This window comes from Epargyreus clarus, unplaced genomic scaffold (assembly GCF_041222505.1).
Source record: "Epargyreus clarus isolate Ecla_fem2 unplaced genomic scaffold, WU_Ecla_fem_2.2 ptg000034l, whole genome shotgun sequence".
In the NCBI taxonomy this organism is placed as follows: domain Eukaryota; kingdom Metazoa; phylum Arthropoda; class Insecta; order Lepidoptera; family Hesperiidae; genus Epargyreus; species Epargyreus clarus.
Genome location: NW_027332239.1, coordinates 173,792 through 185,913, shown reverse-complemented (window position 1 = coordinate 185,913; position 12,122 = coordinate 173,792). Strand labels below are relative to the sequence as shown.

Sequence of the window (12,122 nt, the reverse complement as noted above, 5' to 3'; positions counted from 1 at the left end):
TTGCGGAGGCGCGCTCTTCGATATCTTGTTAAGATTTTTTTGCATCTAGCAATGTTTTTGATCCCGGTGACTGCGCGAGCGAGCTGTCACATTTTCGGATCGTATGATTCTAGACGTTTAGTCGTACAGTTTTTATTAAAAAATAATATAAAATGGCCAAGAAAACCTACGATCTATTATTCAAATTGCTCCTCATTGGCGACTCTGGTGTAGGGAAGACGTGTATTCTGTTTAGATTTTCAGACAACCACTTTACGACGACATTTATATCCACTATTGGTATGAAACTTATGTACTTATAAACCATTTTTTTTAACTTTTGTGTTTGGACTTACTGTATCTAAAGTTATTTATGTTATTGCAACGTTCAACATAAATTACTTAAAATACATGTGTTGCACTGCTGTTACTTTTATTGCGCTATTTCGTTTATTTTCCCCTTGTGATTCACATGAAACTCCGAAATTGCTGTCGACTTGTCATCGTTCCAAATGTTATTGTAAAAATATTCCGTCTCCGAGATGATAACAGAAGGGTATTTGATGACATTGAACTATCGATGTTTGGTTTTATTGATCTATAAATAAACTTGTTCTCAGGTATTGATTTCAAAATCAAAACAGTTGAGTTGAGGGGTAAGAAAATAAAACTGCAGATATGGGACACCGCGGGCCAGGAGCGCTTCCACACCATCACCACGTCATACTACCGTGGGGCCATGGGCATAATGCTCGTCTACGATATTACTAATGAAAAAACATTTGATGACATTGTCAAGTGGTTAAGAAACATAGATGAGGTAAGTTAACAGAGCATAGCATCATGATTGTAATAGAGGAAAATTGTATTGTCTGCTAAAAATATTGTATATGTCGTAGCAAGAAATGCTTATAAATGTTAGTTCAAAATTGATAACACTATTTTGCAACATTAGTAATACTAAGGCTGACCACTCATTAATTACTATTGTGCAAGTGATAATTATGGACTATAGCTTTGTTGCTGTAACTACTGAGCATTTCCTGAGCCATTGCTCCAATTTATTGTTTGAGTGAAAAATTAGCAGCTGATACATGTCGGATTTTCATTATAATATCTGTAATCATGCTAGATTATCTACATTGACATAGATGCATAAAGTACTGAATAGTCTCTAAGCTATTTTATCGCTAAAGCTACCAGTATCAATGTCTACCAAACATAAAAAATTACTTGACAATCAACAAAAGGAGAAAATGGCATTGATCAGTTTTTCTTAGAATAAAGTAAAATTTAACAAGAATTCAGATTTTAAGACATTTTTTGTATAAACATTTGAAAAGTGTATAAACAATATCCTATATTTGATTACAGCACGCAAATGAGGATGTAGAGAAAATGATACTGGGCAACAAGTGTGACATGGAAGAGAAGCGCGTTGTGAGCAAAGAACGTGGGGAGGCTGTAAGTATATGTTATTGATCATACTTTTCAGGTGAAATTTTCTAAAGACACATAGATACTTAAAATATTTGTTATTTTAATAATTGAATTATTTTATATTATCACAAAAAGATCATTATATGTATAAAACAATACAAAATACATTGGTGGTAATAAACTATACATACCAAATGGTGAAACATAAGAAGATGATAAAATATAGGTGTACATATATTACATAAGTATGAATGTAGTAAATGTTTTATGAGAAAGTTTCCATTTATGTTAGATTTACCACATTACATCAGAGATTGCCTCAAGTGACCATTATAATTTTTTACCCCTTAATTTAAACTACAATGATCATGGGGGTATAACCTTGTATATTTATGAATATTGATTAGCAAAAACATATATTATTCATAATACATCTCTTATTTATGCTAATATTGATAGTGATTTAGCCTTGTTTTATCATTGACTTTTGATATTATATTGGAATGATGTATCCAGTTTGGTATGGTAATTTACATTTTCAATGTAAATGGATTCAGGGTAACTACCAAAAACAATGCATATTTTTTTTTTCTACAAGTTTCTTTTTTTTTGTATTGTACAAGTGTTTGAATACATGGTAGCACAAAACAGTGATCATTCATTGAACGCTAAATGTGTTAATTAGGCTTAAAAAATTTAGTTAATTATCAAACTAAACAGTTATGTATGAGCTTCCTTTCAGTCCGTGAGTCACGGCACGCCGCCGATGCGCGATAATAATTGTACTTATTACATTTACTTATTTCATGACACCAATTTCTGCTCTTTATGTCTGCAGTTAGTACTATTGTGTTATGTGTTATATAATATGTTAATATAAATATCATGTTAATATTTGGTATTATCGAAAAGAAATAAGTTTAAGTATGAATATTGTACACCTATTTAAAAATCAAAGAATATTTTTTCTTTCACAATAACATAGCTATTGGGAAGTGCAAGTTAATGTTTTATTAACTGCACACTTGTAAATAATTTAATAACAATAACCTAAATGTAGGAATATCTTTAAAGCAGGTATATTTGTGAAACTCCTGAGTGTACGATTGATTTTAAACATGATCCTGATTGATTGTATGTAGATTGTAGATATGTAGATTGTACGTTTTCCGACAGAAATGACCACGGTAGTGTAATCAAACAAAGTGTACAAAGAATTGCATCGACATGCAGATTAAGATCTGTAATGAAATATGTATAATGAGGTTTACGCGTCTCAGATCGCGCGCGAGCACGGCATCCGCTTCATGGAGACGTCGGCCAAGTCGAACATCAACATCGACCGCGCATTCTCGGAGCTGGCGGAGGCCATCCTGGACAAGACGGCGGGGCGCGAGGCCGACGCCGACCTGGCGCGCATCGCCGTGGAGCGCCGGCCGTCGCGCGCGCCGCCCGCCCGCGCCTGCTGCTCCTAGGCGCCCCGCCCCGCCCGCGCCGCACCGCCCCCGCCGCCCGCCGCATTCAGTTACAGCACAGTATATATCTATAACTATAACTCATATAGTAGTATCGAGGACAGGGCCGAGTTAGAATACTGTATAGATCCCTATACTGTGGTTACAGTGTTCAGTGCGTTACGTTTGTGTGGAATGAGATAGGTTCATTGTCAATCTTCTCCCGTACGTGTGCTCGTCTAGTTTTAGTATGATGTCGGGAGTTACTCAAGTTTCAATATGTCGCGAAGGTGACTTGAGCTCCATGTTATAAAACTTAAACAGTTGAAATGTGGGACACATTTGCAGCATATTAGAAATCCCTTTAAAATTTCTTACCATATTAGTTTTTGCCGAATATGGACATTCAAATATTCAGGCAATTGCCGATTGCTGAATGCTCATATTGACAGGTTGCAATAATAATCGGTGAAAACAATTCAAGTGATGTAGTCCCATTTACAAATATGTTTTTATATAAAATGACAATATTACCACGTCTTTATGTGCGTCTTAAAATATATTTCTTTTTACATAATCTTCGTAGTCATCGGGTTAAATTGGAGACGAGTTAAATATGCATATATAATCAATAATATCAATAATACTTATCCAACATATGTACACAGTGGCGGATTTACATATAGGTTGTGTGGGCATAGGGCGGTTGATTTCTTGGGAGGCAAGTTTATCTTGTACGACCTTCTTTTTCATCCGGTTATAAACACTTGCCGACCTTTTCTTCGCGAACTACATGAGGCGACAATAAATAATGATTTTGCATTAGCCCGTGACCGTATCTGGTCTGGACTGCCCTGAATTACGGTATCAAATTGTAAAGGTCGGTAAGGACGGCAAAATCCGCCACTGTGTGTTGTTGTCAAATCAAATAAAATTGTGTTTAAAGGAAAATAGTCTTGCGATGGGTTACAACGGGAGCGAGTTGAATGAAACTTCTCAATGACGGCAGGCCGTGGCCGTGGCGTGCCACTATTAGGGGAAACGATAGAATAGGCGCTGCCAAACCCAATTACGTATATATTATCTGAAGAATCTCTGGTTCCGGCGTCCAGTTGAGGGTGGGCAGTCGTGGTCAGAATGAAATGTGGCGATTGAATTATGATCAGCTTTTTATATTACGTCTCGTTTGTATCAAATTACTATTGTAGCACTATCTTATCTAGTATGGACGGAATGATGACTTGTCATGGCTCCTCGGTCGCGCGGCAGTCGCAAGGAGTGCCGCCACCGCGCTTACTCATGTCAGAGCGAGTGCGATCGATAAGGGTACGACTGTACTTAGGTATATCATTCGCGTCGTATTCACGAGGAGACAGTTACATGTAAACTGTAAAAGTAACGTTCTCCCATCGTAACGCATTCAGTAGATGTACTTGAGTTTACTTATAATGCGACTCAATTAGACTCTAGCTTGATTTGTGGACAGGTCTCAAAACTTGTTTTATAATCGTATATTATTTGCTTATTCGTTACATTTGTACGTTGAATTTGCGTTCTATATTTTCTTAAATGATTAGCAGGTATGGTTGAATAATCGCTTTTTAAAGTTCTATTCCTCTTCACTTGTCCTGCACAGTGTTGTTTAGCGTATAAGATGATGGGAATTTGTTACAACTATATCAACTTAAATATTCTTCATGTAGCTTTAAGTGTAATTACTTGTGCAATAAGAATTCGCAACGATACTTTTAAGAAACTTGAGAATGTGAAATAAGTTACGGCTGATTTTGCTTACTATTATTAAATGTGCGTAATGTCGCAATGTGAATATTTCAAAATAATTATTGTAGGTACTAATTCGTCATTTATGCACCGTGTTTAAACTTTTTAATAATACACATGCTCTTAATAATATATTTATTCCTTTTTAATGGAATTATATTTCAGTTATAAAGAAATTTGTTACTGAATATTAATTTTGTATTATGTTACATGCAAGATTAAAAATTCTTAAAAATAGCAATAATTTATTAATGATGCTCGATATCAATATTGTGTAGTTTTATACAATAAACAGGAATGTGAGTAATAACGTGTTAATTATCATTTTGATACAATTATTGTGTTTTACTGATGATATGTAAATTGTACGCAATAATAGAATAATGTTATGTTATATAAGTATGTATATCACTGTAAAAGCTATCACAGCAACTGTCGTATTTTATCGGCTTGAATAGTGTCGGACCCCCCGAGTTGTGTATTGTCTCATCGTATAGCTTTAAAATGTTGAATAAACATCTGAATGTCGAACGTCCGCCACCAATCGACCATCTATTATAATTAGATCAACTACTGGCTCTGTGGGCCGACATAACCTAATGGCTCCCGCGAAGGTGTCCATGCTTGTTTTGTAATTTGATAATCAAGTAACTTGTGTACTTAATCTAATGTGAATCATTTTCTGTCCATGACTTCTTGAAAAGAGAGCCAAGTTCCACGATGAATGTCAGTAATGGATTGATGATGAATGCATTCTTAAATATTACAGCATTTTAGCGGTCGGATGTCAGAACTATTTTAATTATATTTATTAGTGTCCAGCTTAAATTTAAAGGATTTTTTGTTGTATATATTGTTAATAGTGATGTCGACAGTTGCGCGAAAAGTATGCTCTTGATAAACATTGTAGTGTTAACTTAAAATATGTACCTACCTTCTTATTATGACTTAGCATTTACGTCCTTTTCTTGATGTATTTTGTAAAAAAAGCTACAAAAAAAGAATTACATATAAATTCGAAATATCTTATACTGCTTTGATTTTTATACTACTTTGGAGACTTGCGCTCGCGGTACGGAAAGCAGCCGTCGCTCGCGTGGTCCACATCTTAGGTAATTATTTAAGTAATTATACTCTTATAATGTACGTTGATGAATAAATAAATCACTATTTTATCGTACGGTGTATGTGTCTCGTCGGTTTTTACCCGCTTTTATAAATAAACATCGGCATTGTATATTATGTTCATAATAAACAACCTATCGTAAATTATTGTTTTATTTCCCCTTCCTGTAGATCCTAAACTTCACAAGGATATTTTAATTTTAAACCAGACTCAAAAACGCAATAAATACTGACTAACCATTATACGACATTTCTTATACTTATTATATATGCCCGCTTGCGGCGGGAATGTAGAAGAATATTATTTTATGACTGTACATGTACCTAGCTTACCTATATTCCATAATAAACGAATTGGATTTGACATTTTTTTTGTAGATTTATGTTACGTATATCATGAATTTGTCAGTATGAGAGTAGTTTGGACGCTGACTAGTAGTTAAAATTGTACCTAATAATTAGGAGTTGTGGCGTGAGCAAAGTGGAGCGTCTGCGAGCCACCCGCTGACCCTGTGTTATCTCCGCGGTCACGGACCCACTGGGCTCTATCAATATCAGTTGAGTGTGGAATTGTGTGAAGAACACTTTGTTATTGTGGAGATATTTTTGTTTATTGCTCACAATGAGCAATATCAAAATGCGTGAAATATTCCGTGCTTTATTTCTTCTTTTCTGTATTGAATTTGCTTTTTTAACGGAACGTAAGTAAATATATGTATGTTTTATTCTTAATTATTATAGTAAGTTAGATATTAATTTTCTGCATTGACATCCTATTTTTCAATAATTGCAAAATAATTCAACCATTTAAATTTGATTCCAACAGATTTAGGTCATATATACATTCCATTTAGTGATAAAGTTCAGAAAATTATTTTTTTAATAAGCGCCAAAGTGTATCGCGAGCAATGAGCGTTTATCTGTAATCTCTTGCGGATTAAGGGGTGGGGCTAAAGCGGCGGTCCGCCCCGGGTCCTAGAGGTTCCCCAAAGAACAGTTGCTAAAAAAAGGTCGTCAGCGCCAAACAATGTGTAAAAAGTGTATGAATCAGCAAAAAAAGTATTTTGAAAATCATACTCAAACAACTTTTTAAACTGCTCGGGGCCTCATTTAACATTTCCGCCCCGGGCCTCCGACGACCTTAGTCCGCCACTGTCTATAATAATATTTTACGCACACAAAATTAAAATTAATACTTTAAATTTTGACTTGCAAATATTGGAACTTATTGTAAATCAGAAGAAACCTTACATTTACAATTTTAAAATCGGGTAGCTCCCTGCGTGATCGAGCTGGAGTGCGCGGAGTGCATCCCCGACAACATGCCGCTGGTGACGTCGCCGCGCGCCGCCAACGGCAGCGTGCTGGTGCCGGCCGGCGCCGCGCTGCAGCTGTCGTGCGGCGCGGGCCGCCTGCTGGCCTACCCGCTGCGCAGCGCGCTCGCCGCCGTCTGCGAGGCGGGCCGCTTCCGCGTGCAGGACGACGGCGCGCTGCGGCACCTGCTCGAGCTCGGCTGCCAGGAGAACGTCTTCGAGGACGCGCTGCACTCGGTGAGATTCCCTCCTCGTCCCTCCTTCGAATCTTTTCGATGGAAACTTTGAGGGCTGCTCGAATCTTTCAGGTGGAGTTCTGCGCGTCGCCGCTGCAGGGTCGAGTTTACCGGACGATGGAGCCGGACTCGCAGGGCTCCAGGCACCTCGCCGCGCTGTGCTTCGACGAGGACCGCGGCGTCACGACGTTCGCGCACGCGACCGACGCGCCCGGGAACGCGCTGCGCCTCCCGCCGCACGACGAGCGCGGCGCGCCGCTCTCGCTGTTCGGGAACTTCAACCGCATGTTCGACGCGAGCACGCGCGACGCCGCCGAGAAGCTGCACTCCGACGACGAGAGGACGAACAGGCGGCTGCGCGAGCTCCTCAAGCACGAGCGCGTGTCGCTCGCCGACCAGACGCTCACGTCCGCGAGGCTGCTGAGCCCGCGGTACTACGAGGACCAGAACGCGCGCGTGACGGAGTTCGTGTCGAACAAGGCGATCGTGTGGCGCAGCGTGGCGGCGGGCAACCTGCGGCACCTGCAGCGCGACGTGGCGCGGCTGCTGCGCGCGGCGGGGCGGCGCGGCGCGCTGCACGTGTTCGCGGGGACGCACGGCGCGGGCGCGCTGCGCACGGCGCACGGCCGCGCCCCGCTGCTGCTGCGCGGCGGCCGCTTCCCCGTGCCGCGCTACGTGTGGACGGTGGTGTACGACGAGCGCAGCGCGCGCGCGCTCGCCGTGGCGGTGCTCAACGACCCGTTCGTGGCGGTGAGCGAGATCCGCGAGAGCGTGTTCTGCGAGAGCGCGTGCGGCCGCGTGCCGTGGCTGCACGAGCTGCGGCGCGCGCGCAACTACGAGAGCCCGCTGTACGGGCTGGCCTTCTGCTGCGAGGTGCACAACTTCACGGCGGCGGTGCCGGAGATGCCGGCCGGCGCGCTGGCGGCCGTGCCGCCGGGCGAGCGCGGCATGCTCACCGAGTTGTACACGTGAGAATATATTGTTGGCCACACTCAAAATTGCACGGCCGACGAGTTCGCATTTAATGCGATATATTTTTTAGTATGTTGTTATTACTTATTTCTTTAAATAAAACAAGGAAATAAAAAGATATCATTTAATAATAAAGATGTTATTGATGTACAAATCGACTTTAATCCTTCTCAGCGATGGCGGTCAAATGTCTATCGATTTCACTCTCTGTCAGCACTCTGAAAGAAGAAAATATTCCATTTTAAAATCCCATCCACGACAGTCTCTTGTATTAGTCAAATTATTTTCCTTCAATTACTATAATTTATTCGTAATATTCACATAGACGAACCAACATAATGTATTTTAAAATAAGTATTCCTTTAACATAATTACCAAAATTTATTTAAAAAATTATGGTTTCCATGAAGACGACCAATAATATCTCAGAGGTCAGATGATAGTGATGGTACACAAACCTGAAGTTGGGGTCGTCCTTGGTGACGAGGCCGACCTCGATCTCCGAGCACTTGAAGTCGACGGAGAGCACCTGCGAGAGGCAGGCCACGGCGAGCTGCACGGCGTCGTCGGCGGCGAGCTCGGCGCGCTTCTTCAGCTTCTTCTCGAGGAAGGCGGCCGCGTCCGTGGCCTTCGCGCCCGCCGCCACCGCCTTGTACGAGCAGTAGTAGCCCGACGGGTCCGTCTTGTACACGCACGGGCCCGTCTCGTCGTCGTACGCGATCAGCATCATGCCTACGATCATCGCATTTTACATTGCTGATGTTCTTGTTGCTTATGACTCTTATTGACTGACATCGGATTAGATGCAATGGCAAATTTGCATCTGCAAATGCATATAACACTTTTTTTGGCGTTATTGCATATTTTAGTACTTTTCATTGATAGTGCATATATTAGCAGGTATATGTATTCGGCGTATTGTTTTTATTGTTCATAACTATAAGATTACAGTTGGATGATGCCCCATTTATATTATTTCTCTTCCAATAAGTAAATAGTTGTAACGTTTTTACCATAATACATACGTCGTAGTCATACTATATTCAAACATAGCACAAATATTACGATTAGTTACGAAATACGTAAAAAGTTTAGATGATGATGACCCTCATTTTTTCAAAAATTCAGAAAAGTTAAAATTTTTAATGCTTTAATAAAGGTAAATTTTTCAACTTTTCTATGTTATTCACTTTTTTATTAAAAAAATATCTTCATAAAGTTATTTTTTAGTTTGGTAGATATTCTAAAATGTTCTCATATTGTTACACTTTGGTAACATAAAAATATGGCTATCATTTTATTATGATTTGACAAAAATTAAAAAGAATTCTAGATTTGTCGATAAAACTTGCCAGTAATGCCAATAACTTAAGACTCTGACTCCATTCACTGTATACCCTAAATCCATTTGCGTAAATAAACCTATAACCTAATCATGAATAGTAATTTGATTGTGCATATTTTGCCCTTTTAGTGCATATTTGCAGGCATATTTCGGCATTTTGATAATGCATATAATCCGATGTCTACTTATGACAATGGACAATATTTTTATTTTTGAAATACAATGCTACTGCAGGGACTTAGTTCACACACTTTGAGTAAGTGTCTCTTGTTTACAACGCCTCTCAAAATAATAGTAGCAGTAATGGTAGCATTGGTGATACTTCCATAGTTGAACTACAAAAGGTTCCAACACTTTCTAACGAGCTTCCGAGTAACTACGGTACTTACTGCATCCGAGCGGGCGCATCTCAGCGTTCTGGGTGTACACCTGCGAGATGTCGGCGATGCGGCGGCACAGGATGTGCGCGGGGATCTCCGAGCCGTACTTGTACTGCCAGTTGGCCGCCTCGTAGCGCGCGCGCTGCACCTGAGACTTGCTGTCCGCTACAATGTAACAACAATAGCATTTGTTACATATCAATAACACTCACTTGTCTAGTCATAATATGACAATTGAAAATAAAAAAATAAAGCTTGTTTAAAATTTTCATTACTACATACATTTGTACATATTTTATAAATCCCAGTAAACCAAAATACTCGACACCTCTGCTCTTCCTTCAGAATATTTTCAATATGTCTTGAATGAGTCTCACCGATCATGCCAGTCATGACGCAGCCGATGCGGTTGGTGAGCGGGAAGAGGTGCGTGACGGAGGCGGGGTCGAGCAGGCGGTCGGGCACCTTGCGCTGCGCCGCCACCACCGCGCTGTCGGCGCCGCGCAGCGCCACCGACGTCAGCCCCCCCTGGTTGATTGCCTTCAGGGCATACTCTGCAATTTCATATTACACAACTAAAACCACTGCAAATAAACAAATTGACATTTCACTGCTTCTTCTTAGTTCTTAGATATGTAAGATTAACCCATGACTTTGAACTCTTGTTCCATATATTATATTTTTTATGGTCCCATTAATCTTATGTTCAACATACCACAAGTAACCATTGAGAGGTAGACTGCTGATTTAAATTAGAAATAGGTGTGATGATGATTGTACTATATGTGAATGTCAAATAATTCTACTACCATTAAATGTTAACAATAAGTTTATGGCATGTCAGTAATGATTTAAGTTAAGCCCATGTGCAATAAAATAATCTTGACAAGTTTAATGACAATATTATAATAGCGATAGTACTAAAAGCAAAATTAAAGGTGCATAAAATATTCCGTAACAGGCAATATATTCCACTTTGAAATCTTAAGCTTTGAAAAATCACATTACCTCAGAGAATTTTATGTTAACTATAGTAAGTTCATTAAATCTAGTAAGAAGGATGTCCTACAGTCCTTTTGGTGTACATAATATTGTGTTTGGAAATACATACATACAATTTACAAAAGTATTACTTCACATTTAGCATGAATTCACACAAAATAATGCCTGATACTATTAACTAAACCACATATCCCTTGGTTTCTGCTGTCATAATTTACAATAAGGAGGTTACTGAAGGAATCACCAGAGAATAGATCTCCAATTCGGTTTTGTGTCACTATTTAGGTTATCATAAAATAGTATACCTAAATGAAAGCTTTGCCATATACTCTACTATCTTCGGCCCTCACATCCCACACATGATCGCTGTTTCTTTAATTGTTATACATACAACTACCAGAGCAGATAGTTCACACACTGTAAAATACTACTTAATATTTAGCTAACTGTGAAATTACAGATGTCTCCATAGAAGCAATTGTAATTAATGTACTTGTTACCATTACTTAAATACATAACTTTAAGCCTTTTGCTAGCTTTAACACAGCACTTCGTGTTAAAACTGGAGTCGAAAAATTGAATGACAAGGTATTTTTTTACTCACCGACTTGGTATAGTCTCCCTTCAGGTGAAAATATTGTAATATGTCTGTCGAAACCTGCACTGCTTTCACGAGCCATTATATATTTTTGTGTAAAATATGATTTTAAAACAACAGCAATGCAACAAAAATTTGACAGCCGCTACAACTTTTGTGTTCTCTACATTGACAGAATGACAGACATAAACCGCTTCATTTTTCGATACTCATCATCAGTTAGTTTTCCTATTCATAGCCTTCCAATTTTTAGAACCAATGACCAAACAGTAAGGCATAAATACACCAATAAGAAGATTTTGTTTTCGATGAGCACCAAAGACAACTCAAACATATTTTTAAACTTTTGTTTTCGACAACCATTTTAAATTAAACGCATTAAGGAAATAAAATGATCATTAAATTAAAGAAATATAAAATAAAGGTTCCTTTATTTATGTTTACTAATTACATTTCACTTAGTGTTATATTTTAATTTTTGTTCTATTTTGTCTAT

At 39.2% G+C, this 12,122-nt stretch overlaps 3 protein-coding genes across 3 annotated transcripts; 2 read left to right on the top strand and 1 right to left on the bottom strand.

Annotated features, from left to right (window-relative positions):
- The first annotated feature begins 70 nt into the window (after positions 1 to 70).
- Rab10 (RAS oncogene family member Rab10) lies at positions 71 to 3,496 on the top strand. Its single transcript, XM_073091786.1, has 4 exons — positions 71 to 279; positions 600 to 799; positions 1,354 to 1,443; positions 2,700 to 3,496. The coding sequence occupies exons 1-4, from the start codon at positions 153 to 155 to the stop codon at positions 2,892 to 2,894; spliced, it is 612 nt and encodes a 203-aa protein (XP_072947887.1). The 5' UTR covers positions 71 to 152; the 3' UTR covers positions 2,895 to 3,496.
- Positions 3,497 to 3,515: 19 nt separating this feature from the next.
- LOC140756293 (uncharacterized) lies at positions 3,516 to 8,431 on the top strand. The gene is made up of 3 exons (XM_073091781.1): positions 3,516 to 6,481; positions 7,056 to 7,330; positions 7,402 to 8,431. The coding sequence occupies exons 1-3, from the start codon at positions 6,403 to 6,405 to the stop codon at positions 8,299 to 8,301; spliced, it is 1,254 nt and encodes a 417-aa protein (XP_072947882.1). The 5' UTR covers positions 3,516 to 6,402; the 3' UTR covers positions 8,302 to 8,431.
- Positions 8,412 to 11,869, bottom strand: LOC140756294 (proteasome subunit alpha type-6). Its single transcript, XM_073091782.1, has 5 exons — positions 11,633 to 11,869; positions 10,404 to 10,580; positions 10,036 to 10,191; positions 8,760 to 9,033; positions 8,412 to 8,519 (listed from the first exon to the last, which is right to left on the bottom strand). Exons 1-5 carry the CDS (start codon positions 11,706 to 11,708, stop codon positions 8,462 to 8,464), a joined length of 741 nt encoding a protein of 246 aa, XP_072947883.1. The 5' UTR covers positions 11,709 to 11,869; the 3' UTR covers positions 8,412 to 8,461.
- Between the last annotated feature and the right edge of the window lie 253 nt (positions 11,870 to 12,122).

Bases quoted from the DNA above. Each gene is read 5' to 3' on its own strand.
- Rab10 (XM_073091786.1), top strand. From the start codon at position 153: ATGGCCAAGAAAACCTACGATCTATTATTCAAATTGCTCCTCATTGGC. The intron at 800-1,353 runs GTAAGTTAACAG...ATTTGATTACAG, and splicing joins GGTTAAGAAACATAGATGAG to CACGCAAATGAGGATGTAGA. The intron at 1,444-2,699 runs GTAAGTATATGT...TACGCGTCTCAG, and splicing joins GCAAAGAACGTGGGGAGGCT to ATCGCGCGCGAGCACGGCAT.
- LOC140756293 (XM_073091781.1), top strand. From the start codon at position 6,403: ATGAGCAATATCAAAATGCGTGAAATATTCCGTGCTTTATTTCTTCTT. The intron at 6,482-7,055 runs GTAAGTAAATAT...AAAATCGGGTAG, and splicing joins ATTTGCTTTTTTAACGGAAC to CTCCCTGCGTGATCGAGCTG. The intron at 7,331-7,401 runs GTGAGATTCCCT...CGAATCTTTCAG, and splicing joins TCGAGGACGCGCTGCACTCG to GTGGAGTTCTGCGCGTCGCC.
- LOC140756294 (XM_073091782.1), bottom strand. From the start codon at position 11,708: ATGGCTCGTGAAAGCAGTGCAGGTTTCGACAGACATATTACAATATTT. The intron at 10,581-11,632 runs GTGAGTAAAAAA...ATGAAATTGCAG, and splicing joins AGGGAGACTATACCAAGTCG to AGTATGCCCTGAAGGCAATC. The intron at 10,192-10,403 runs GTGAGACTCATT...GTTACATTGTAG, and splicing joins CGTCATGACTGGCATGATCG to CGGACAGCAAGTCTCAGGTG.